The 26,311-nt window shown below is 43.8% G+C and overlaps 2 protein-coding genes across 5 annotated transcripts; one reads left to right on the plus strand and one right to left on the minus strand.

Annotated features, from left to right (window-relative positions):
• Nucleotides 1-54: 54 nt before the first annotated feature.
• Nucleotides 55-14,972, plus strand: sytl4 (synaptotagmin-like 4). 4 transcript variants are annotated; one of them, XM_035409304.1, is made up of 18 exons: nucleotides 55-351; nucleotides 462-593; nucleotides 3,677-3,864; nucleotides 4,170-4,385; nucleotides 5,139-5,248; nucleotides 5,709-5,820; nucleotides 6,179-6,316; nucleotides 6,415-6,535; nucleotides 6,933-7,026; nucleotides 7,143-7,249; nucleotides 7,784-7,873; nucleotides 8,514-8,692; nucleotides 9,913-10,015; nucleotides 11,519-11,680; nucleotides 12,179-12,284; nucleotides 12,850-12,964; nucleotides 13,086-13,294; nucleotides 13,943-14,972. In XM_035409304.1, exons 3-18 carry the CDS (start codon nucleotides 3,746-3,748, stop codon nucleotides 14,077-14,079), a joined length of 2,118 nt encoding a protein of 705 aa, XP_035265195.1. In that variant the 5' UTR covers nucleotides 55-351; nucleotides 462-593; nucleotides 3,677-3,745; the 3' UTR covers nucleotides 14,080-14,972. The 4 variants fall into 4 exon arrangements, with proteins under 4 accessions (XP_035265195.1, XP_035265196.1, XP_035265197.1 ...); XM_035409305.1 differs by having other exon boundaries at nucleotides 55-603; nucleotides 3,663-3,864; XM_035409306.1 differs by having other exon boundaries at nucleotides 55-603.
• Nucleotides 14,499-25,908, minus strand: LOC118223132 (sushi repeat-containing protein SRPX2-like). The gene is made up of 11 exons (XM_035409307.1): nucleotides 25,753-25,908; nucleotides 25,425-25,515; nucleotides 21,470-21,553; nucleotides 20,987-21,178; nucleotides 19,708-19,884; nucleotides 19,021-19,147; nucleotides 18,791-18,912; nucleotides 17,675-17,854; nucleotides 17,047-17,180; nucleotides 16,374-16,495; nucleotides 14,499-15,584 (listed from the first exon to the last, which is right to left on the minus strand). Exons 2-11 carry the CDS (start codon nucleotides 25,489-25,491, stop codon nucleotides 15,404-15,406), a joined length of 1,386 nt encoding a protein of 461 aa, XP_035265198.1. The 5' UTR covers nucleotides 25,492-25,515; nucleotides 25,753-25,908; the 3' UTR covers nucleotides 14,499-15,403.
• Nucleotides 25,909-26,311: the final 403 nt, after the last annotated feature.

Consider the following 26,311-nt stretch of genomic DNA (forward strand, 5'->3'; position numbering starts at 1 on the left):
CAAGTGTTTGTATGTTAGTACAAAACTTACACATTTTATGTATTTCGTTTAGATCTACTCGCGCCACTGCAAGCTAATAATTTGTAGGTGTATATCAGTTCCGTTCAATATAGTAACATTTTGTAATCCGTAGCCGGAGCTATCTTTTTCTCTCTTTTTCAACCACCAGGATTTTGCACATAGGCAACATTATTACGAAAAGAAAAGAAAAGAAAAGGTGGTTTCGTTTAAAGATGCACCGAAGTTACCGTCCAATCATAATATTTATAACGAACATCTTATATTCGTGCACAATGAAATCATTGGTGACTGCGTGATTGTGATGACAAAGATAGTGGAAGGAACATAATGGTGAGTACAGAGACGTTTTAAGTTTTGGCGGTGAAAAGGAGGTAGAGGAGTGCACCTGCTTCTGGAAGCGCTGTTGGTTCTACAACTTTAAGCCTGTCTTCGTCCTGCAGTTTCAAAAAAGTTTCCCTATCTTCCGGGATAAGGGGGTTTCTTGCCATAGCTAAAAGTCAACCGACTCATTCGGCAGGAAGCGGAGGAGGGTAGAAAGACCTTTGGACTACGGACAACAGGCGGATTTTACGGTAATAAAAAGCAAGTGACTTTCTTTCTCTTTCATGTTCTGGCATGTTGTTTTGTTAGGTCCAACAATTTAATCTAGCCTAAATTGTGCAGTGAGGGTATTGTAACTGTTGGCCGAAGTCCGGCGGTAGCAGGATAAACCGCATTTAGTTTCTCAAACTGAATGTCGCTCCTGGGATTTCTTGTTTTGATCTTTTTCCGTCCGTTTGTAGCCTAATGGGCTTGATCTTTCATTGTGGTATGCGGCAAGCTAGGATGTTTATACTGAGCGTATGGTAGCTGCAAATAAATGTCTGAATGCTTTGTGTTAAATGGTTTTGTGTCCATTTAATGTGGCTCGCTGAGATGATAAAAAAAAAAAAAAAACTTAATACGTTGTTAGCCGTTGTCCGGTATTTTTTCAAATATTGGCATAGCTGGAGTAGCCTATCCGTTTGTGTAAATGTGTTAGTTGATATATTTACATTTGTGCTAACAACTTGGCTGATCATTCTAGTAGGCTGTTTTTAGTTGACACGCGTTCACTGTGTTCTCAAATTCTCAAATTATTATTGTGTTATTGAATTATTGTAAAGACATTCTGCTTGCTCTGTTGCCACCTCGACCCTGATCTGGATCAAGCGGTTAGAAAATGATGGATGGATGGATTAATTATTGTAAAGACATTCCAGAACTTTTACGGCCTTTAAACATAGCGTATTTGGAAGCACATGTGTTTTTATATTTGTATGCGTTAGTCCAATTGTAGCCTACAAGCCAATCCCAATTTAGCAATTAATATACTGTGACACGTTAGTTAGTTGAAGTTAGTACGGTTCATATGTGCGCGTTAATATTGTATATGGAGAAAGAGGTTGTAGCCTATATTCTTTACAGTATGATTTCTTTAACATCTCAATTTAATATCGCACTGCTCATGTACATGGAAGAAACCTCGCTGCATCCTCTTGATTCCTGAGGTCATTACTCTTATTAATAAAGATGGCATCCCTGTACCGCTGGCCGTCAGCTCTGTCTCTGTCTCTGTCTCTGTCTGGGTTTTGCTGATCTATTGCATAAGCGCATATATGTCAGGGTGTGTTATCGTGTAGTTAAATGTACCCATGGTGCAGTATTATGAGAAGGAGGCTCTCCTTCAACATAGCCTGTTGGATACTTTTTATAATAAACACGTTTTAAAATGAATAAAGTTAGGCCAATTTCTATCACTCCTTTTATATGGCGTGACATTTTGTAAATATTTGCTTAGGATATAAAGTCATTTGCAATTATGTGTGTAGTGACTCCTTACAGAAACAGAGCTATTGACCATTGGAGTCGTTGTTTACAAGGCATTAAAGTACCGTCTCATTCTCTGTAGATGTCATTTACAACATAACATCTATAGTGCTCTTGTATTTGCATTTAGTTTTTTGTACTGTCCTGTGCTGACAGCTGAGTTTACAAGATGATATTGAAGCTGCTATGTAAAAGAAAATTGTTCCTATATCAACAAAATGCTGTGTCAGCCTTGAGTCATTTAACAGGTTCACTAGGCACTCCACCCTGTTGTCATTGAAGGGTGGGGACGTTATGATGAGGGAATGTTTCTGTTTTTCCATTCCAGTTCTTTTTAAATGACCTTTAAACCTGACAGAAAATGTTGCCAACTGTTTGTTTTTTTTTTCTTGTTCTGCTGTGAGATACGGCTCTGGGCTACAGAGTTGGTCGTCATTTATAAAGCGGACGCTTGGCTTTGTGCCCGACAGTGTCAGTGCAGGCATCCAGTTCAAACCCACCTCTTTCCCATGCCCGTTAATAATTCCTTGCATGTTGCTTCTCCTGCACTTGTACTCATTCAGTCCAGCAGTTAGAATGTACACGTGGATTAGGCCCAGTATTTGAGGGTCATTTATTTGTTAGGATTTTTTTTTATTTTTTAGAATTCATTAGGAGCCATATTTGTGCCTGTCCTGACTGTGGCTGGCGTAGCAGGTTCAGTTTTAGTCTCTTGGCGCCGGCGTCCCTGGCCGCAGTGTTGTCCCGTGTCCCAGATGTGAAATTCGCTCGCTGCTTGTGAAGAACGAGACCGCGCTGCGCTGTGGTCCGCAGGGCCTTCGGCAGGCACACGGGCCGGTATTGATGGCTCTCAGCTGGGCTGCGGTGCCCCGCGTCACTGCCTGTGGCTGCCGGCTCCCTTAATTAGCGGGCTCCAGCGGGGTGGCTCCGGCAGGCGGGGGGCCGAGCACGAGGAGAGAAGGGAAAGGTCATCCCTTCCGTCGCGAGCCTTTATGTCATCCCTGCCCCCGTCTCCCGTTTTTTTTTTTTCTTTTTTGTTTTGTTTTTTTGCTCTCACTGCGTGGGCCCTTGCTGTTTGTACACACACACACTCACACACACATATACACACACACACACACACACACACACACACACACGCACGCACGCACACACGCCGTCCCCTCCGTTGCTTTCCATTTTCTCCGGGCTTATTTACCATTGCTAGAAGTTTCTGTAAGCTTCGCCTCTCCTGATGAAACATTAACAGAGCCTGCATAAATTAGCCGTGTGGAGTGTTGCTTTTTTTAACACTTCGTTTTTTTTTTTAGCCCACCTTTGCGGCACTCTTCTTTATTGCTGTCCACTTTGACTCAGATGTGGGCAGGACTTGTTCATTATTGTGTTTACTCTCGACTCAGATAAAAATTCGGCCCTCACCTACAGGGCCTGTTCACTTTTGTTGACCGGTGGCTGTGCCGCTGCCAGATATTAAAGGGCTTATTTACAGGACACCTCACTGATTTATTAGTTTTAATCTCTCGCTGTTTGCTGAGGAAGGCGTGTGCTCGCCCTTCTCTAATGAGTTTGGAGGCTGTAAAGGAAGTCTGCCTTACTCAAAGGAGAGAGTAGGGACACAGAGCAGCTCATACCGCATACCACTAATCCAGTATACTCATTTGTCTTTTTTTTTTGTACTGTCACTGATTTTCAGAATTTATTTTATTATGTCAGTGTTGCATTGAATTGAGGTATAGTCGTGGGAGTTTTTTTGGTGTACTGATTAATGGTCTCGGGGGCACGGGGGTGTGGTGGGGGGGCTTTACAGATCTTCTGTTGGGGCCTCTAGAGTAGCTGTGGCTTTCTCCTGGAGGGAGGGACAGTGGAAAAGACGAAGATGCTGCAGACGGTGGAGCTGATCAGCCTGTCCTTCCTGACGGACTCGGAACGGGAACTGATCCTGGAGGTGCTGCGGAGGGACGAGGAGCTGAGGCAGGCAGAGGAGCAGCGCGTGCGGTGAGTGCTGCTCCCCCACGGCCCCGCCGCGACGGCCCATCGGCATGGAGACCACAGAGGGGGGGCGGGTCTGACCTCTCTCTCTCTCTCTCTCTTTCTCTCACTCACTCTCTCTCTCTCTCTGTCTGTCTGTCTCTCTGTCACTCTCTCTCTCTGACTCTGTCTCTCTCTCTGTCCCTGTCTCCCTCTCACTGTCTCCCTCTCTCTCTGACTCTGTCTCTCTCTCTGTCCCTGTCTCCCTCTCACTGTCTCTCTCTTTCTCTCTCTCTCTCCCTCCCTCCCTTCCTCCCTCCAACTCCCCTCAGGAGGCTGAAGGCGGAGCTCCTGGAAATCAAGAGGAAAGGCGCCAAGCGCGGCAGCGGCAGCTACAGCAAGCAGAGCTGCGGCCGCTGCCAGGAGCCGCTGGGTCGCCTGGCGACCGGCAGCAGCCAGTGCCACAGCTGCAACCACCAGGTGTGCCGAAACTGCCGTGGCGTCTGCCCCAACGGGTCCTGGGTGTGCAGCGTGTGCGCCAAAGAGGCGTGAGTTTCACCGCCCCCCTCCCCCCTCCGAATGGTGCCGGGAACGTCCAAACTCATGGCGCAATGATAAAAATACATTTATTCTATTTTAAATTGTTGGCACATCATTTATTTGATTACTCAGAATGATGTGATATTTCTATGCGAAGGCAATTTTGGAACAATTTGGAATGCAACCAGCCACTTAGCTGCTGAATTCTATTTGTGTGAAATTGACCAAACATAGTTTTTGAAATGAACAACCCAGCAATTATTCAAGGTAGTATGGGTCTGTTTTGTGCCTTGAATTTGATGAAAATATAAAATGAGTGTTTCCTGCAGGACCCATGGAAGGGTAAGGGTTGAGAGAGGTCCTGAAAACCTTAAACTTCCTGTACATAATGCACTCTCTCTGCAGTCAATCACACCACTCTTATTGAACTTATTGATACAGTTGTTTTGACACAAATTTGAATTCCATTTTTTAAATATTTTAGTAGCAGGTCATAGAAAATGTATTTGGTCATTACATACACATTTGTCAGTTGACAGTTAACTGGATAATCAGGGTCCAGTGTTTTAACCCTTTGAAGATGAGGTTTTCTGTAATGTTTTTTTCAAAATTCAGTGTTCTAGAACTCCATTGCCCACAATTACCAGCAGATTGCCAGTAGTGCTTGTTATATCTGCTTTAGAATGTTCTGTTAAGATAATTTTTTGTGATTTTACACTTTAAAGGGTTAATGCATTAATACTGTTGATTTATGTTTGCAGGGATCTAAAGAAGTGCACCGGAGACTGGTTCTATGACCAGCGGGTCAACCGCTTCTCAGACTCCCCCGGCCATGACATAGTGAGAACCTCCCTGAGGAAGAGGCCAGAATGTGGGTACAGGAAGCTGAGGCAGAAAAAAAAAACATTCTCTATGTTTTTCTAGCTCAACTCAATGGACAGCAGTAGTCTGTGCATGCCTGTAGCTTGTTCTTGTTTAATCGATCCATTATATTCTCAGCTTTTTTTTTTTACTTTGGAACTTTTATGGCTGTTGTTTTTCTCTGTCAACTGTAGCCTACATTTTTCACTCTACAAGCATAGTTCCATGGTTGTTGTGCTGGAAAACTGCGCTTCTGCATGTGACCTCTTGACCAGAGGGGTGAGGCTGAACATGCCCTGCACACTGAAACCTTCCGTTCCCAGGTGATGCTGTGGAAAATTATACATCACCCAGTGGGACTCGCTCACAGGCAGCCCTGGCAGAGACATTTCATCTGAACATAAGTGGAGGTTTAGCTCTGGGGTGCCGCCTGGCCTCTTCGGGGCTAACAGTGGGCTTCTCTCTTTCAGTGAGGAAGAGGGAGACCGTGGGGGAACTGCTCCTACAGAACAGGGTGATAAGTCCCAGCCAGCCGTCTCGTATTCCCCGCCCCAAACTGAAGGACCTGGCCAATGAGCAGGCGTGAGTGACCTCTGCTCCCTATTTAGTGGTGGGGGATGGGGGGTCCTTACCTGAAAGAATCTTTGTGGAGCCCTTACCTAGTAGGGTCTCTAGGCAGCAATGTGACCAGTCTGTTCCTGGTAGAGCTGGACAGGAACTATGATGAGTCCTTACCTGGTAGAGTTGTACCTTGTACATTTGAAGAGCAGCTGTTGCGAGTCTCTACCAGCTAGTTCCTCTTAACCGTCAGTCAGTGTCCATGATGTTTTCTTACCTGGTCGTGTCAGGTTGCAACTATGCCATCTGCTTACCTGGTACAGTCCTTACCTGTTAGAATGATACGCCTGGGTGGAACACCTCGTGTTGCTCTGCATTCCAGCCCCCCCTCTGAGGTGTCCAAAGCCCCAGACCCACAGGAGCAGCACCAGCGCAGTGACACTGAGTCAGTGGAGAAGACCAGCCTGAACAGCTTCAAGAACGGGACAGAATCCTCTCGCGGGACCCCCGTCCTGCCACGGTAAGGTCACCGAGGGGTACACAAGACACATTTGGGCACTGAAATACTACCGCTGCTGTGTATGCGCGTCTGTCTGATCTTGCGTTTTTGTCTCACAGGAGAGAGGGGGTGGTGGAGGGACGGTCGACGGCCAGGTCGAGCCCTGTGGGGTCCTGTGTGTCCAGCCTGCCTGTCCCCATCCGAGCAGATGAGGCCCACAGCTCCTCAGATGCTGAGGCAGTGAGATGCTGAACAGTTTTTAATAAACAGTAGGGCTGGGTGATAAACCATGAGGAGGATTATTAAATGTTTATTAGTGCAGGAACAATCGTCGCCTCCATGCAGTGTATCGGCTTTCTTTTCATCTTCTTTTACACAATCCTATTGCTGTAGTGCACCTCCAAAATTCAGAGGCGAAGTGAAACGCTTGCAGAAAAAACACCTATTCCTGATTATATTCAAATTTTCAATAATTATTATCATTATTCGCATAGCAATTAAGCAATTAGAATTCATAAATGAATCAGAAATAATTGAAGTAATTAATCAACAATATTAATGGGGGGATGTTTACTCTTTACCTTTCAGTGGACTGAATGTCACCAAAGTCCTTGTCATCTTATTTTTTTCCCCCAAGGCTTTAAGGCACCAGGGAGTTTCCATATCCGGGATCACCCCTGAGGAAGAGGCACTGTTCAAGAGAAACCCCAGGAGATCGCTGAAAACCTCCGGTGAGCCGCCAGGATTTATCCCCCGATTTATACCTGAGCGCAAAATCAAATCACGCATCCATCCGATCGATGAGCGCTGAGACTGAGCGATCTTTCTTCCCTGTGCTGTGGTCCAGAGCACTGTCGACCCACCTCCGTGCTGGACCTGCGTGGGGGCGGTGGTGATGTCACAGGGACCTACATGGGGGACAGGAGCAAATCAGTGCCGGGACTCAATGTGGAGGTCAGTCCCTGCTCCATGCTCATAGACTGGGGCAAACCGAAAAGTCATAGGCACATGTTAAACTTAAGGCTCTGCGTTGTGTATCTATGCAAGAAATTATAAACATAAATCCATATAGGTCCATATAGAAATGGTTTTGTCAAAAATGATGTGGAAGAACTTGACTGGCCTGCACAGAGTCCTGACCTTAACCCCATCCAAAACCTTTGGTATCAGTTGGAAAGCCAACTGCGAGCCAGGCCTAATCACCAAATCTTACTAATGCTCTTGTGGCTGAATGGAAGTAAATCCCCTCAGCCATGTTCCAAAATCTAGTGGAAAGCCTTCCCAGAAGAGTGGAGTTTGCTGTTGTAACAGCAAAAGGGGGACCAACTCCGTATTAATACCCATAATTTTGGATGAGATTTTGGAAAATATTGAGGACTATACAATAATGCCATGAAACGAGCTTTGTAAACGGTTTGTACAGCTTTGTACACTGTTTTAGCATTCGCACACGTGGGAGAGGGGTTAATCTCACCTCTGTGGTTGCAGGAGGACGAGGAAGAGGAGGACATAGACAGCCTGGTGGAGATCCACAAAAGGAGCACAGGCGGCAGCACCTTAAGCCTTCGCAGTTCTAAGGTGAGTCCCTGAAACACTTCTTAACCTTCAATGTAAAATGTGTAGTCATAGGCAGCATAAGCCAAGGAGGAAGTTTTTGTTTTTTAGTGGGAAGGAAAAAATCATTTGTCTAAACTGTGGGCTTGATCACGTGTTGGTTTTATGTGTTTTAACTTCTCTTTTTTCTGGAACCTTAAATACCCTACAAGGGAAAAATCCAGACATGGATTTTACACCATCTGTATTCCATTTTTCGTCCCACACAATCTCTGTGATAAATGTTTTACAGTGAATGGGGTGGTGAGATTTGAAAAATTCCTTGTTAACCTTCCACAAAGTTCTTTTGTAAGATCATTTATTGACAAACGAAGTCCTTTGAAAACTTGCATTTGTTCTTCAAGTCCCATCAAAGTTAATGGCACGAGAACACGAGGAGAAGATAAAGAATTCTTGTTTCTAACAGGCCTGTTTGGCCCATCTAGGCCTGTTGTTTTAACCGTTGGCCAGAGAGTACCGAGCACTATCTCAAGCCTGATCTGAAACGCCCAAAGAGTTGCTGCACCTAGCAACCTGCCAGGTTTGTCCACAGGAAGTCATGCGCCTAGCGACCTGCCAGGTTTGCCCACAGGAAGTCATGCGCGGTTGCTGTGTGTCTCTGCAGAGAACGCTGGGCAGCTTGCTGAGCGTGTACAGCGAGGCCGGTGATTACGTCAGCGTGGAGGTCAGCGGGGAAATCGTGTTCTCCCTGAGCTACGACGAGCGCACCCAGACCTTCTCCGTCCTGGTCAAAGAGTGCCGAGGCCTGGCCTGCGGGGACACACTCAGACAGCGCTCAAACCCGTGAGTGGAGACGCTGGGCCGTCCAGCCGTGCCTGGATCCTTCACACTTCAACCACTACCCTGATATCATATTTCCTTCTCTGCTTGTACTAAGAATATGCTGTACTGTTGACTTTTGGGCCTTGTATTGACATGGCTGCCTAGTGTAAAGTTTCCTCCGGGCCTGTAAATCCACTATATAAACAAGATGTGTTCATATTCTTAGTGCTGTTATTATCTCAAGAACAGCCGCACTACTTGGCATAGAAGGTTTCTTTCCTGTGACTGGAGAAGTTAGATGGAATCAAACCATATTTGCTGCAATAACATCTAAATTATTTTAGCTCATGGAATTTATTCTGAAGTCAGTTGTGTAAAAATGTCAGTAAAGCTGGTATACAGCCTCGGTAAGTTGTGTCTGATTGATAGCCATTTAGGCAGGCCATCTGTCTTTGGATATAGTCATAGACCGTATAAAAATAGGGTATAGTGCACACCAACACTGTTTTTATGCCCTGCCAAGCTTGGATCAGGTCCCCAGTCCTCACTAACAGACTCTAACTTGTCTCTGTGTTGCAGCTTTGCTTTTCGTATTTCCTGCTTAACTTGCCTCTATGCCTTTTTCCTGACAGACATATGAACATGATGATAAGCAACTATCTTCTCATTCAGGGTGTATTTGAATAATTTAGTCATCCAAGGCCTGTTACTGAGACATTGTTTTCAATTGGCCCACGGGTTTGTATGTGCAGTGGAAGATATTTTAGATATTTACAGAGGTTTCTGACAACCTGCAGACTTTACAATGGCTGGTATTGGGCTGGTATTCTTGGGTTTGTGGTCTAAAGCAAAAAATGCACCTCAGGCAACTCCAAGGCAGCTTGTACATCAGTATTGTCATGTGGAGGTTGCATAACCTTACCGAGGTTAAGTCTTGTACAGTGTTATGCCTCCAGAGTTTGTATCACCTCACAGAGGTTAATTCCAGCATTCAGTAGTTCAAAAAACATGGAACACTTTAACAGAACATTTCACTGCTTTGGAATGCCTCGCAAATAAATTGTCTCTCAGGAATGGTTTTAGACTTGGAGTTCTTCTCCTATCCAAACCATCAGCTGGTGGTCCAGACAGGTCTTCCATTATTAGACTTGGTTCATTGCATTGCATTTATTTAGCAAAGGTTCAAATCTTAGACTTGGATCAAATGCATGATGCTGCCTCAATTCTATTTTCTGCTGCAGGTATGTCAAGTGCTATTTGCTCCCAGACAAGTCTCGCCAGAGTAAGAGGAAGACCACCACTAAACGCAACACAGTGAACCCCATCTACAACGAGACTCTGAAGGTAAAAGCCTGTACGCGAGGGCCGTGAAACATTACATACAGATGCAAAATGGCCACACTGATTCCCTGTAGCTATAGCCTCCATCGTGTGCGCTCTTCACTCCTGAAACAGACTTCAGCTATTTACAGTGAAACCACTGCAACCGGTTTTAAGACTGCTACTGCACGTGCTCAAAACAAATTGTACCGCCCAAGAAGAAAGTGAGCCTGTTCCACAGTGCTATGCTCTTAGGTTACATGCCATATCAGTGCATTTCCTAGAAGAAATTTCAAACAAAGCCTGGCAACTGTTATATACCAACCAAAAATAGCACATTTTTTACCAATTAAACAATCGTTAGTGGTTTGTTTATTACTCTTTAAGTTGCCTATAAAACTGTGGGACATTTGTGGTCTTACACAGTTTAACGATGTAAAGCTAACAGTAAAAGGAAAATAGAAAACTTTACATGTTTTTGTAAACTTGACCCTACTCATTCAGGAGGGCTTTGCCAGGTTTGTAACTTTTTTGAGATTTCAGACTGGGTAGAGTGTTGGATTTTCCTGTTTGATCCAATCGTGACCCTGTTGTATAGAGTTGCCCAACCTTGTCCCTAGAGTCCCACCATCCTGTAGGTTTTCACTGCAACCCTGAAAAAGCACACCTCATTCAACAGCTAGAGATCTCATTGAGCTGCTAATTGGTAGAATACGGTGTGCCAAATTAGGGTTGGAGTGAAAACCTACATGACAGTAGATCTCCAGGAACAGGGTTGGGCAGCCCTGCTGCACTGAACAAAGTAATGCATCCTTGACTCTTCGCTCCACAAAATGATAGGTGGGTAAGCACATAGTGTGCAAACCTCCGTCAGGCAATTTTACTGATATTGACATTTAGGGAAAGTAAATTTTATCAGTATGCATGAGCAACAGACAAATATTGATTTTTGTATCCCCGCCCCTTTGTTCGTCCAGTGTGTGAACACTGTACGCAGTGAAGATATGAGACTGTCAGAACACAAAGCCAGTCCTCAGAGATTCTGAGAAGACGTTGCAAACTGTGTGTGTGTGGGTGTGTGTGTGCCTGTGCCCGTGCCAGACCGTTAACTCTTTATATTCTTGTAATGAAAAGCTGCATTTTCAGTGAAAATTTTTTTTTTTTTATTTTGCAAAAAAATTGTTAGTATTCTCAAGGAATTTTACTGCTGTCTGTAGGGTTTATTTGAAAGAGTTCATTTTCTGACGTAGATCTGGGCCCCGTTTCACGTAAGTGGCTAACTGAGTTTACTAAATTAGTTTATTGACTTTGAGATAAATCCTGGATTTTCGATTTCACAAAGCAAGTTCACAATTTAGCCAGACTTGTAACCAGGGCAACGTTGTCTTAAAAGCCCAAACCTGCAAAAACTCATGTGCAGTCACTCGCGCATTAGCGTTTGTTGTGTTGTGTTTTTAAGAAGTTCACCACCTGTCCCCTCCCCTCCTCCTCTTCTCCGTCTACCTGTGCTTTGCGCCCGTGTTCCAGTACTCCATCTCCCAGTCACAGCTGCTCACACGAGCCCTGCAGCTCTCCGTCTGGCACCACGACCGTTTAGGCCGCAACGCTTTCCTGGGGGAAGTGGACCTCCCGTTGGACTGCAGACACCTAGACTCCGCCCATGTGGAGTGCGTGACCCTCAAAGGAAAGGTACGCTTTCACAGGTTCCCCTGCTCACACTCGCCAGAGCTTTCAGTGGATGACTCTGTACCAGACCTATGTTAAATAACTTTTGAAAGTGCTTTACCCCTTCAGATACCTGCAAATTTACTTTAGTTTACTGACCGTTTTAAAAGAAATATCTATTTTCACCAGAAACATTCAGACCAAATTAATTCATCATGTAAGTATGTTTTGGTTAGAAGCTTGTTTCATGGAAGGTTTTCAGGAATTTCTCGTATGTATTTCACCCACATCTGTCTGGGTAATGTGTTATCAAGATGTGGATTTTTTTTTCCCATAAAAATGAAAGATAACCCATGCAGCTTGAGGCTCCCAACATAAATTTGTTGGCTATGCCATGAAGACGATACGTGTCCCGGGAGGATCCTGGTGCAGTTTTTTTTATTATTTATTCCATGACCATGCTGTGCCCAGATGCCGTTCTCTTTTCTCTCTGGTTAATATGGGCTGTTGTCCTTGCCGAAGGCGGTGCCTGCCACGCTGTCCTCCGCCTTTGCCCAGTACAAAGGAGAGCTGGTGATTTCCCTGAAGTACATCTCCATGCGCGAGTCGCAAACAGACAAGAAAAAAGGTGGGGGGGGGGGGGGGGGGGGGGGGGGGCGGGACTGTAGAGGGACAATGCACTTTGCCCAAACATGTAAAAGGGAACTCCAGTTAAATAAGTCATTAAGACTTTAAGAATAACTTATCAATCTCATATCTAATGTTTCATATAGGTCATAATGAAGAATGCGCATGGAACCCCACCCAAACTATGACATCACTTGTATATAAAACCTCCCTTTCCCCCATGAGAATGGATTCGAACAGTTTGGTAGAGGTTACAGTTCAGATAAAATCAACTAGGCTAGTTAAATCTGTGATTGTTGCTTGAGAAATGCAGAGAATTCACAGTATTCTCCAATTCGTAGGAAAACTCCATTCATTTAAATAAGGGGAGTTCTCTTCTGATGACATCATCGCTTTAACTGGTCTTTTGCCGATTCTGAGGAAAAAATTGAACACAGCTTTGACCCAGAAAATACTCTTCTCATTAATTACTCTGAGGATAAGACAGAAAATGCCAAAGTTCCCCTTAAGCCCCCTTCTTGAGAACAATAAATCGCTGTGTGGTGCTTCTGGTTTTATTTCGCAAGGCTGGAAGAAGAAAAAGAAGAAGGAGGAGGGCGGGGAACTGCACGTCCTGATCAAAGAAGCCAAGAACCTGACTGCAATGAAGGCTGGCGGCACGTCGGATTCCTTTGTGAAAGGGTGAGGGGGAAAATAGCCCAGAAGAACAATAATTTAAATCTGTGCTGTACATGAGCAGGTGAAACCAGGCAGTTTGAGCCAAGATGTCTGACTTTGTGCTATGTCTGCTGTGTTGGTGCAGGTATCTGCTGCCGTGCAAGACCAAGGCCACTAAGAGGAAGACTCCGGTGGTGAAGAAGACCGTGAACCCGCAGTACGACCACACGTTTGTGTACAGTGATCTGAGGCTGGAGGAGCTGCAGAACATGTGCCTGGAGCTGACCGTGTGGGACCGGGAGGCCATGTCCAGCAACGACTTCCTGGGAGGAGTCCGGCTGAGCTCCGCAGCGAGTGAGAAACCGGGGGGAGGGGGAGGGGGAGGGGGGGGGGGCTGACAGCACCAGCACACCGTAACTAATGACCGACCAGTGGAACATTCGCGGAATTACACCAGCAGACATACTCAGCCAGCCCCCTCGCAAATTAGGACAGCGGTGTGGAAAGATTACACAGGCTTGCAACTCTGCTGGCTGCTGGTGTGTTTCCCCAGTGGGGCACCGTCATAGTGCCCTTTAGCTTAACCTGAATTCTTTCAGTATATTTCCAGCTGAAAAAATGCACGTAGAAAGAAAATGTAAGCTGTGTAAGTTTCTCTGGTTAAGACCATCTTGTAAATGCCTATAATGCAATGTAAATATAAGTAGGTATCCAAATCAATCCAAACACACCTCACGCACACACAAACATACCAGCTTTGAGTTGCTTCAGTGCCACAGCTGGGAAGTTGATGACCGTGTCCAGGTCAAATCCCCCCAAAAAAACTGTCCTTTTAAGTATGGCTACCTAATCCCCCCCCCCCTACATTTATCTGGCTACACAATTCCTTACATGTCCTACCCACTTCACTGCTCAATTTGAGGGAGCTCTTTGTAGACCTACTTGTTTAAATAAAGGTGAAAAGGCGACCTTGCGGGGGACTGTGTTTGGCTGTTTCTCCAGGTATGGCGCAGGAGGAAGGAACAGGTTGGGACTCCACTGGGGAGGAGGTGTGTCTTTGGCAGACGATGATGCAGTACCCCGACTCGTGGGCAGAGGGCACTCTCCCACTGCGCTCCTCCATGGCTAAGAACAAGTGAGGACGACGCCAGGATATCCCAGCAAGGAGGGCAGCAGTCTACAGGCTCACCAGTCTTCATTTCAGTTACACTGGATTTTAAATTTCAGCCGTTCTCTACTTTACAAAGCTGTCGTTATTTTATTGTGGCTGTGACTGAATCCGTATATGGAACCAAAGTAGCTCGAATTTTATGAATTTTTATGTATTATATGCTATGTTTTAAGAGTGCTTGCAAAAAACCTACATTAGTGATTATGTGTGGTTTTGATAAGAGTCATAACAGAAAGGTTTTATTTTAGAATAATATATCTCCATGTGCACACTGACTATATGATCCCATCAAGGGCTTCATTTAAAATGCTACGCAAAAATAAATATCAGTAACCAAAGAGTTTGTCTTAGGTTTTGATAAAGATTCACATATATTGTGAACAGATATAGCCATATGAGACATTTTACTTTTTAGATGTAACTGACAAATGACACAACAGTGTTGACATGCAAATTTGGTTATAAATTGAAAAGCATAAGGAATACATTTATGTGAAATTATCCACATCACCACCATTTTCACAGTATTTTTTGTATTCAGACAATATAAAAAATGTAGTATAGTTCCATTTTAGAAGTAATCTTGTGTCCAAAATATTATTTATTTGATAAATAAAATTAATTTGTAATTTTTGTAAATGTATATTGCTCTGATTGAAAAAGAGCCATATATCATTAACTTCAAATACATAGCCCTCATTTTCAATATTGTTGCATTTATATTCTGTATGACTGTATGCTTCCAAAACTTAAAAACCAAATATTGTTTATTTGTCATTTTTGTAGTTTTTTAAATTAGGACTGCTCTATGACATTATTTTAATGAATTAATAAATATAGTAAATGTTTTTCATTTTTAAAGCTGTGGTTGTGTTATTTCATTTCATTATCATTTTTATTAACAAAAGTGTCATAAAATGTTTACATTTTAAATTGATCTTTGTTTTTTGGGGGGAGGTTTTTAATCTTTTTTAGTCTATAAACCTCATGTTTATACTCACTTATATAGCTAGTAGACAATCACAATTTGTATTTATGGATAGATACATAAGGCTGTGTAGTTTTACACCTGAAACCTATATGCTTCTTCATACCCATTCAGCCATACAGACACTTTTGTGGTTTTTGCCCGTTGACAGAAATTCAACAGTTAAAAAATAACTTTTGTTCTTGTTTGGAATGATTCCATGAAAGGAAGGCCCCTTTCACCAGAGCTGTCCACTGTGTGTTCCATTTCCCGCCACTGGGGGCGCTGTGGTAATCGGCCCTTGGGGAAGTAGTTGACCAGCAGCTCAGTCACAGTAGCTTCTGTACTTTTCTATGTGCTCACGCTCCACCTCATCCACCAGATAGGTGTCAATCAGTGAATAAAGCTCTTCTGAGGTGATGGGGTCGATGAGGCGCTCGCGGTCAACTCCGCGCTTGTCCAGCAGCACCATGGAGAAGTACGCTTTGGAGATCCTCAGGGCCGTCCTGCAATGCGCGCACACACACACACACACACACACACACTGGTGAGAGTTATGCATTACACATTAGTACCATTATGTCTCTCCCCCAGCTTTGTGGCTGAAGTGCATCTGTCCCCCAATGCACTGCCCAACAACCCAGTTACTACACTCCACAGTACAGGCCACACAGTGCTGCAGAAGAGGTAGTGCCAGTTGGAAGAGGGCTAAATCAAAAACTAGGCTCCAAATTTTTTTGATTTTTTAATCCAGACCTTATTTGTTTATTCCTAATTTATAATACAAAGTTATACTTGCCTGCACATCATTGCTGCAATAACTAATTTTAGTTTGGGCAATGTTTTCTTTGGTCCAAAAGATGACCTTTAGAACTTGGTTTGCATGAGTCGTGCTTTAGCTCCTGTGGCATGACATGACGTCATAAGATCGTAACACTGGGCCTATGTGCAGTGGTGCAAGCAAGACTGGAAAAATTCAGAGATCAAGAAACTCTGGGAGAGCTAGGCCAGGCCAGGGTATGCTCTTTTCCCTTTAGTTTAGTAATTTACTTGAGGATACATTTTAAGATGTTAATGCTGAAATTGATTCTTAGACTTAAATTTGAGAAAATATTAAAGATCATTTATTCCCCTCATAAAAGAATTGCAACTGATGTTCTCACTAACGAATGAAATATAGGATTTGGAAATGGACATGGGAAAAAAAACCAAGCAATTGACCTCAGTGTGCTCGGTGGTAGTTGCAGCCTTAGCTGTGTGTGTCACCGTGAGGGGGGGTGGGGGGGGGGGGTTACCTCAGCCCTTCTATGACCTGCGAATCGAGGGGCTTCCCGTTCATGCGGCCCACCTCCCGCGGGGGCAGTCCCAGCAGCTCCACCACCGTCACCTCCCGCATGCTCAGGCCACACTCCGAATTCTGCGCCACAGACAGAGCCAACGGTCACCTCCAGCGGGCCTTATTTTTTTAAATTTCCTTTCTCCTTTACTTAACCAGGTGAGCCCCACTGAGATGTCTATCTCCTGATGGTCATGTCCTTAAACAGGCAGCTCCAGCCCAGCAGACAGAACTGACGATCGCACCCCACAGGCCTCAGGACCCAGGTGACTCAGAACCGCGGTTGAGGTGGGGACAACATTGACGGCATTACGGACAGGTAATCTGAGGGCGGTGTTTTCGGGATTTAACTACTGATTTTGCCTTAGACCACAAACCACTGATTTTGCCACTTCCACTGTGACGGCTGATGGCACATGATGTGATTGGCTAAAAATATCTGTCTTGAAAGTGGGTAAGCTTATCACCGTGAGATGCATGCCTGCAAGCGGAGTGGTATAAAACCAGCATGCATCGCAAAGTTCTGCAGGCCTGATGGTCACATCCTTAACCAGGCTACCCTTCCCCCACCCGTCACTCTGTTACCCTGTGGAATTGATTGCACTTTGCTCAGCCAGGTAAAGACGACCCACCTGTAACATGATTTCCTGGAGCTTGTAGTACTCGTCGTCAGTGCTGGGCGTGGATACAATGAGCAGCCTTCTCTTCTGGTAGAACTGACTGAGCAGGGATGAAGACGATCTTACATCCGCGATGATCTCCACCACTGAAAAGAGAAGCACGCTGCTCAGTGTCATTCTCAGATCCTATCAGAAAGGAGCTTCACAGAACCACACCCCTCCTCTCTCCAGTAGTTTTTTTAAAGGAGAACAGACAGTCTGCCTCCTTATGTACTTTATTCACAAGAGGAAATCTGAGAGGGTCACAGATAGATGAGGTCGCAGTACATAAACTGGCAGAAAACAAACCCTTGTCGTGGATTCATAAGGGTTATAAGTTGGCTGCACCACACAGCATGCACTCAATATTTCATTTTTTTTCACATAATTACATTACTGCCATCTGGCAGACGCTATTATCCACAGTGACTTACAATGAGACGTGCACGACAGGGTGCATGTGATGTCTTTTCAGAAGTCGCTTTCAAATTACACATCATGATTCTACAGTTGTATGAATTCAGAACGCTGACCCTGTAGCTACTGAACTCGCAATGAAAAACTTGCTCTGATTCCGCAGAGTCTGGGGGGAAATACTCACAGTTACACGTTGGGGGGGCCCCAGACCAGCTGCTGTCAAACTGACACTCGGTGATGGGGTTTCCCCTCCTCTCGTATCCCCTGTTGCAGTGGTATTCACACTGAGACCCGTAGACGTTACCCTCGGGAGAGCAGGTCAGGTAGCCATGGAGTGGCTCTTTTAGGACGGGGCATCTCTTCACTGGACACAAGCAAAAGAGTGCATTTCTCAGCACACACAGAGGTCAATCTCTTCCACTCCAAAAACCAATTCCGATTCCTCCTCTGTTCTACAACCTGGCCAATATAAACCCACCCCACCACATCAACCAATCTCTGGATTGGGGAGAACATAGATTAGCATGTGGGTTTTCAGCAGGGGGATCGAGGAACCCTGGGGGTCTCTTTTTTTTTGTCACCCTAGAGGGTCCCTGACTCGACTTGTTGTGCAATGACTATATATTTAGGAAAATGTTTCAAAATGTAAAACCTATTTTTAAATATAACCTTTTTTTAACTTATGATAGTTGTCCCCTGGATAGCTTTGAGCCTGGGCGGGGGTCCTTGGATAAGAAATGGTTGAAAACCCCTGGACAAGCATACGTGTCCTCCCAAACACACAGCGGCCAGTCACAGTCTCTTCTACCTCTGCTGTTCACCGGGCTCCAAACATATGATCGACTACACAAGTCTCTGTGAAATTGAGCAGGGCATAACCTGCTTGCTGACAACAGCTCTCCCTCCCCAGGCAATGCTATGAGCAGTTATATGTGACCACAAGGGCCTCCTGGCCACAGTCAACGCTGGCACAGTGAGGATTCAGCGTCAGACTGTCGGCACATTGCTACGTCAAGAGTCATTCATGGAGCAGGATAAACCCCCTAAAAGCTTGTATATGGTGGTTTCCTCAGGGTCGTTGGTAGTGGCCTACCACGGTTCTGGGATCTTCAGAAATAAATATTTTCTTATGGTTTTCCTCAGGACACGTGGGCTCTCTTACTACAGAATGCAGCATCTATGACATTTATACATGGAAGCCCTAATTATCGCCCTATCCCATATCTTTTCAAACAGTGTTTTCATACTAATGCAGTCACCTTATTCCCACTTTCTGTACCTGCCCTAACACCTTCCTTACCCTCAATGCGGACGATGAACTTGCACACTGCCTTGTTCCTGGCCTGGTCAAATACTTTGTATTGGATGACGTGAACTCCTTCTTCAAATTCTGATCCGGATGGTTCACCTATAAGCTTTACACTGTACAGAAAGAAATAAAAAGAAAAGAATAATCAATTTCTTACCAACTTAAACAGAGAAAAGGATAGGACAGAAAAGTCTCTAAAACAAAGTGTCAAATTTATGTACTCCGTCACTGTTGTGTCAGCAGTATCCTTGACAACAGGGGGGTCCCAGAACACGGTGGTAGTCAGTTTTCCAGGCTCCGCATATCTCACTCGAGACAGAGGGCACTTTATTTTAGGTGGGTCACGATCTGCAAGAGATGGGTTTGCACAAATTACCCGCTGCAATTTATTTATTTTTATTTTTTTAAGAATAAACAAAGAAAAAAGAGGATGAAAAAAAACATCAAAAATGTTGATTCTGTGAAATATAAACTTCCTTTCTTGTCCAAAGCCTATCGCTTCATCTGATTCCTGAATCTCATCTGAAGTTCATTTGAGGAGGAGAACTTTGAAGACTACAAAACAATCCTCAGAGGGACTGGAAGAGATCCAGTAACACAAAGGGAAATGTGGACTCAGTGGAGCAGGGGAGCAGAGAGGGGCTGGTTAATATCTAAATAAGGGGCCAGCTTTAGGGACAGGCTTCAGAAGTACTGCACAAAGCAGGATGAGATATAAAGACCATTTGGGCTTTCTGTTCTTTATTTAACACCACACACCCATCTGTTTACGGTAGTAAGTCTGTTGTACATTAGCATTAAGCTTGACGGGGATCTACCCCTTACAGAGATTCACTGCTGCCTTTATCTTGGTTGGATTTGGGTCGCAAGATGTGATCTTTGGAGTTTGAGCTTTGAACATAGCTTACCTACGCAGACGGGCTCTATGCCGTTCCACCTCCCCTCTGGCATACAGGTGCGGGTGTGGACCCCCTCCAGATGGTACCCCCGGTCGCAGGTGTAGTCACACCGGGAGTCCGCCGCCACGCCGTTGGTGCAGGTGTACGTGCCGTGCGAAACCAGGGGCAGGACGCGGCAGCGCACCTCTGGGAGGCCAAATGTGGTACAAGAGGGAGACACAGAAAGGGTGAGGGGTTTACACTGCCCAGGGATGGCCACTATTCCGAACACAGGTAACTGAAATATGTATTTAGTTTTGTATGGTTTGTATCTCTGTGCCACCTCATTTAGTTTTGTATGGTTTGTGTATGGTCTGTGCCACCTGCAATGTAATCTACATTTCCGCCATTTTAAATTCAGAGCAGTGGTTCCCAACCTCGGCCCTGGGGACCCTCTGTGTATGCTGGTTTTCATTCCAACCACAACTGCAATCCCAGAATTTTAACAAGCTGTTAAGTTTTCTCAGTTAGGTTCTTTGTGTTTAGAGGGATTATTTACCCTCTTGAGCTACATTATGACATAAATAATAATGCATGCCATGAAAAATAAAAATCCAGTGTTCACGTGCTCATTGCTCAGATCAAATTAAAGACTGAAGTGAAACGAAGTGAAGCCACTAATTAAACGCATGTACAGCAAGTACTTTCATAATTTTCATAATTCTTCATTATCTACCAAACAGTTAGTTTTAGTGACCATGTGTCCACAGCTACACCACCTAAGAGCCTACTGAATCACCTGTCTTTAATTTGAAGATATCTGCTAAATAATTTTGTTACATCTTTTTATGTAATTGTTTGCAATATAGCACAGTAAACACAATGTATAGCACTTTTATTCTTCATGAAATGCATAGCTATTTCTGACATAATGTGGTTTAAGAGGACAAATAATCCTTCTAAACATGAAAAGCACCTAATGAAGAAACATTGCCAGCTTGTTAAAATTCTGGGATTGCAGTTGTGGTTGGAACAAAAACCAGCATACACAGGGACCCCTTGGGGACCGAAGTTGGAGTATACAGATATATTTATACTTCATCACAAAATGCATCTTAGTGTATTTCTGCCCCTCCCTGGGCTGGGCATTTTACCATGATCTCAGCTCATTATGCCAAGTTTTCCATGCTATCCAGGGCAGATTTTCAGAGTTTGGACGCGGAGGGGGGGGGGAAGGTAGGACTTTCAATGCTTCTTTAAACAGGCATTCACAAAAAGAGACTCGGCAGGCCTTCCGGGGACCACTCACGGCGACAGTGCGCGGTGCCGGACCACCGGCGGCTCGGCGTGCAGATCAGCGAGGATCGGCCCAGCAGCCGGTAACCGCGGTCGCAGGACATCTCGCAGCGCGTCCCCAGGGTGTTGTGATAGTTCCCTCCGCGGGGGGAGAAGCAGGTGACCTCGCCATTGGGCAGCTTCAGCGTGTTGCACCACCGCGGCACTGCGGCCGAAAAAAAAACAAAACGCGCAGAACAGCCTCGTCAGCGCTGCGGTGGGGCGCGCAGCAAGGGTAGCACTTTTACATGGGCACGGCCGGGGGGCTCCGGGACCAATCAAAAGACATCAGCGCGCCGCGACAACGGCAAATTACAAGTCTTGCGTGCGACAGACAAATTACACGTGAGGAGCGATTTGCAAAGCTCCTCTCCGAGGGACAATGACATCAGCGTTTGTGAGTTCTTAGGTGGGCCTTAGAAAGTGAATGCCCAGAGCACATTTTCCCCTCACTTACCTCTGTAATCCAACTGGGGTGTATAGGGAGCCTCCACCTCTGGGGCAACCTCATTGTAGCCACTCACCAGTCTGCTCCCCGAATCTGAAACCAGCAGCAAGGCTCCACTGTTAGAGCAGCAAAGCTGAAATGCTCTAGACTTCAAGTTAGGTAAAGCACCAGGCAATGGTCGTTAGGTCAACACACAACATTGACATGTTACTTGATAATGGTGCACTAATGGTGCTGTATGCAGTATTTTTTGCTCTGACCTTCTGCCAATTTTCCATTTACAGTAGACTGGGGCAGAATTTTGCTGCTTGTACAACAACAAGCTGAACATCCTACTGAATGTCATTGAGCTTTTATTTAATGTATTTTACAATGACATGCCTGTATAATGTAGATTAGTAGGCCTAAAGTGTTCACCATTCTTAAATATAGGCCAAATTCTGGTATAGCAGTACACATGATATTGAACTGTTTGGAAATGGATTGAAGGAGCCCTAACATTAGAAATATTTTAACAATGCTTTCTCTAAAAATGTTCAGAATAATGGAAAATATGTGAGTTGGGAGACACTTGGGAGGCTCTCAAATCTCTTTTTCCAAAGATTTTTTTCCACTTCCATGCCATGGCTTTGGGTCTATGAAAAAAGCCAGCCTTATTACACATGCACACCCACACATACACACACACACACACACACACATATATAAATATACACACATATGGAAAATACACTTTCCTTTGATATTAGCAATTCCTTGGAGACCAGCACAACTCCGTACCTTCCATTCTCAAGGAGACAGTGGAAAAAGTGAGTCTTTACTGAAAGCCTTGAACAATTTAGTGAGAATCTACCAGAAGCTATACCAGCGCATTTCCAAAGGGGCCATAATTGTGTTAATTTGTCAGAAATAGAAATATTTTAGAAATATTAGGCTCCTCGTGCAAACTTTGTCCTCCATTCTACGTATCAAATGGGCTTTTCCAGTCCAGTCTCTGAAAGGGATTTGTCAGGGCCTGTGAAAATACAGACCACATTTCCCATTTCCTGCTCCATCAGTGTGCTCCTTACCCCAGGGGACTAACGTTTATTCTGTCCACCACAGCTCCAACCCAGAAGGGGGGCTGAGCTTCTACCAATCATTTCCCCTGATAGCAGGTCAACACTGTGAAGACATGCAGCTAACAGCAAGGCTCTTAGAGATTATCCTCATAACACATTTGTTTAAAGTTATTTGAATCCAGACCTTTTTGCTGCTTTAAATTAAGTTGGACTTTACAAATTTCTCTCCAAATGCAGAACCATTCCATATGCACAGACTGCCTGTACATAGTATCTGAGCAGTCTTTAGTGCAAGAAACTTGGAACTTTTCCCATGGAATGCTAAACTTGACTGCTAAACACTGTGAAAGCATGTTTGAGTCCTTGCTTAATGTCTTGCTAAAACATCTAAAATTACTACAGAATCAAGGGCAAAAACTACAGAACTCCCTTTCTGGCACTTTACTCTCTCTAAATGGAAACATTCATCCTTTTCCCATTCACCCTGAGCTCTAAATCCAAACAGAGACAAACTACAAGCAGTATATCACACAGCTGGAAACACACAGCACACGTCAGATTCCACATAATGGAAGTCATACAACGCAACAGACTCAGCTCACAAAACCACAGCTGGACATGGAACGTCCAGTGCACCCAATGATTCAGGCTTTTTAATAATCTCCTGTGTGATGACCTGTGGAAACATTCTGAACAGAGAGCCACGGGCTACCACATCAAAAGTTACGTATTGCATAACAGACTCAATACAGTACGTACAGTTTCTCAGTTGGTAACTGATGGTGGCGTTTCCTGCAGCGGCCATCTGAGAGAGCAGTTGTAATGTAACGAAGCTGTGGCGCAATGGGAGGCAATGGGGCTGGGCCTGGGACTCAGGCACTGCATTCTGACTCTTCTCAGCTGCCTACTGTGTCATGGTCGCCTGCACTCTCCATCCCGTTAAAGGAAACTTCCCTAGTGAAAGCTCTGCGATCCTGTGAAATGTCTTAATAAAACTACAAAGCTTCCTTTTCAAGCTCCTATTCATATGGCTACTTATGCCATGTTCTGGATCTATGTACTCATTTGAATATTTCAATATGAATGTGAAGGGAATCGTTTGATGAAGAGGACAGGCCAGCACAGACGATGGAATGACACGTTTTTTGCATTACAAGCAATTTAAAATATCAACATGAATGCCAAAACAGGATTACCAATTTATCTTTGCCTGGTGGTTATGATTTAAAGCCAGAGCAGACCTCGTATGAGATGTTAATTGTGTGCGTCTTGTCAGGCTGTTACTAAGCTGGGCCATGTCTACTTAGCTCATTCATTTGCCTGAGTCATCAAGTTGAAAAGGTGAAATGAGGGCTTTGCCCCAGCTGCTTAGGACACACGCAGTAATTTACTTGTTACTTGAGTTACTGCAGATCTATAATTACACAATCTTGAGAGTGAACAAAGTGAACATCAAAGTGAATATCAGAGAATCTCTAGAACGACAACACAGGTGCAGCAGTAAAAGCTGCTCATCACCATCCTCCTCATAAGTGAACAACGAGTACCAGGTTCAATGGAGACCGTATAAACAATCAATAACTGCGTAACACGGAGAGAAAGAAAAGCTTCCCCACTTGTAACGTTTTTTTGCAGTTCTTACATTTTGAAGGTGTGAACACTAACAGGTAATAAATGGTTTCTGCAAGGGGTTGCCCAGTGTAACTGCCATGTTTTCACAACATGAAATGAGATGGAAAATCTAACTAAGTCCACTGAAATCTGTCACTATGATTTTCCGTTTACACTAGACCGAAGAACAAATTACAAGAAGCTCAGAGAAAAGAACAGTGCATTGACAATTTAACACACCACTGCAATTCCCAATCATACAACATAAATATTTCATTGTTAATTTGGCATATACAAAGAATGTCCTGTGTGTGAATAAATAGATATTAAGGCATACAGTGCCATAAAAAAGTATTTGCTCTCTTCCAGATTTCCTCTTTTGTTGTACATTTATCACACGGAATGGTTTCAGATCCTTAGACAAAAGGCAATATGGATGATGGATAACTTTTTTCATTAAATAAACTGAATAATAATGTTAAAAAAATGTTTTGTGTTTACTCAGGTTCAGTTTGTCTAATATTATGTTTTGTCTAAAAATCTGAAGCCATTCCATTCTTTTTCATGACACAGTAGATCTGAAAGACATTTACTTGTCTGAAGCAGCCTATACATATTAATACATTGCTAAACCAGTTGTTATAACTTCAACAAAGAAGTGGAAGTCACATAAAAATATAAAATTCAAAGTCAATGTATTAAACCCCTCTCAGTTGGAACTATAAGGGATTTGAGCTAAATAACCCACCTATTAATACATTACACATTACCTTTATTATTACCTGTGTAACAGAGTTGCTTCTAAACAACAAATATCCAATAAAGTCTAAACCACACTAATTTACTTCACCAAATAAAATTGAGCAGGTAGTTCTGCACAGTCTAAATGTGTTCAGAAAGTTGTGTCAGTTCTTTTTGAAATAGAAAACCAAACAACCCATGCTCCTTAAGTAGTCCTACAGTACAGGCAGACTCTCCGACAGCTGCTTCTAATACAGGACATTAAACTGTGGTTATGGTGGTATTTCCCTGTTTGAAGGACTCAATACAAAAAGGACTGAATAGCGTAGGCTACGTGCGGAAAGGTAGCATTAAAATGTATGCTTTCTAAAGTCCACGAAAGTTGGCTGCTTAGACAGCGCTCAAACGTCTATACTGAAAACACGCAGCCACTCTTTAAAACGATATTTTTATTGCAGAAATGTTTTGTGTTCATGCGAAACGTATCCGAATCCGCTGTTCATAAATGCTGACTGAGTAAACCTACGCAACTGCAGCAATACAAGTCCTACCTTCATTGTGCAATCCAAGAACGCGAGTCAAAGCTTCAAATAGTAGAAGAAAATAAAACTTTGACATTTCACTCCCTCGACGTTTAGAGTGCTATATGAGAGAGAGAGAGAGAGAGAGAGAGAATCCCATGAACGCAAAAAAAAAGACAAATAACATCGTACATCCTTCTTTAGAGTTCTATTAGCTTGTAGCCTACTTGTTGCTCTTTGAAGCAAATTCCACTATCTCGCTGAGCTACTAAAGATTTGTTTCTTATAGGAAAACACAAATCTTTTTCGTGCAATATAGGCTACAGAGACACTCCCTTAGTCAGTAAGAAAAATGTACCTTTTTGTTTTCGCTGATTATGGAAGATGTGTCAGTGTCGACTCCTCTCTCCACAATGTGAGCTGGCTAGCGCCAGCAGGCACGATTATTGCGGTCTTGCATTCACTGCTAATATTTTGGCAGACGCACACTGCTTTGCTTTTAAAGACACATGGTGGTGTAGGAAAAGCCACACTGTGTCTCGTGACAGAGGAATAGAGCGTTTACGATGACAAGTAAATCATATTGAGCATTTATTGAATTTATATAACAACAATATGTAATGTATGCTGTAATATAGACTGGTGGACCAAAGGTTCAGGCTTTACATATACAGTATAGCATACGTTATTTTATTTAACTATTCTTATTCAGAGTAATAATAAATACTTTGACCACACATTTTCTGAGTGCTGTTTGTTTTTCAAGCACCATATGTCGTCATAAACTACATTTGTCATGGGACTAGCTATTACTTTTTGATGTAACTTAATACAGAAACACAGCACTCTCAATAACAATCAATCATTTAATTCATTATACAAGCATGTTTAAGCTTAGCCAACCTATTGTGAAATAA

The sequence above is a fragment of the Anguilla anguilla genome, chromosome 3 (genome assembly GCF_013347855.1).
Source record: "Anguilla anguilla isolate fAngAng1 chromosome 3, fAngAng1.pri, whole genome shotgun sequence".
Lineage (NCBI taxonomy): Eukaryota > Metazoa > Chordata > Actinopteri > Anguilliformes > Anguillidae > Anguilla > Anguilla anguilla.

Excerpts from the sequence above, each read along its gene's own strand:
- sytl4 (XM_035409305.1), top strand. The coding sequence starts at position 3,746 with ATGCTGCAGACGGTGGAGCTGATCAGCCTGTCCTTCCTGACGGACTCG. Across the intron at positions 7,250-7,783 it reads TGCCGGGACTCAATGTGGAG|GAGGACGAGGAAGAGGAGGA; the intron begins GTCAGTCCCTGC and ends CTGTGGTTGCAG. Across the intron at positions 12,965-13,085 it reads TCGGATTCCTTTGTGAAAGG|GTATCTGCTGCCGTGCAAGA; the intron begins GTGAGGGGGAAA and ends GTGTTGGTGCAG.
- LOC118223132 (XM_035409307.1), bottom strand. The coding sequence starts at position 25,491 with ATGTCAAAGTTTTATTTTCTTCTACTATTTGAAGCTTTGACTCGCGTT. Across the intron at positions 21,179-21,469 it reads ACCCCAGTTGGATTACAGAG|TGCCGCGGTGGTGCAACACG; the intron begins GTAAGTGAGGGG and ends TTTCGGCCGCAG. Across the intron at positions 15,585-16,373 it reads CAGGTCATAGAAGGGCTGAG|GACGGCCCTGAGGATCTCCA; the intron begins GTAACCCCCCCC and ends CGCGCATTGCAG.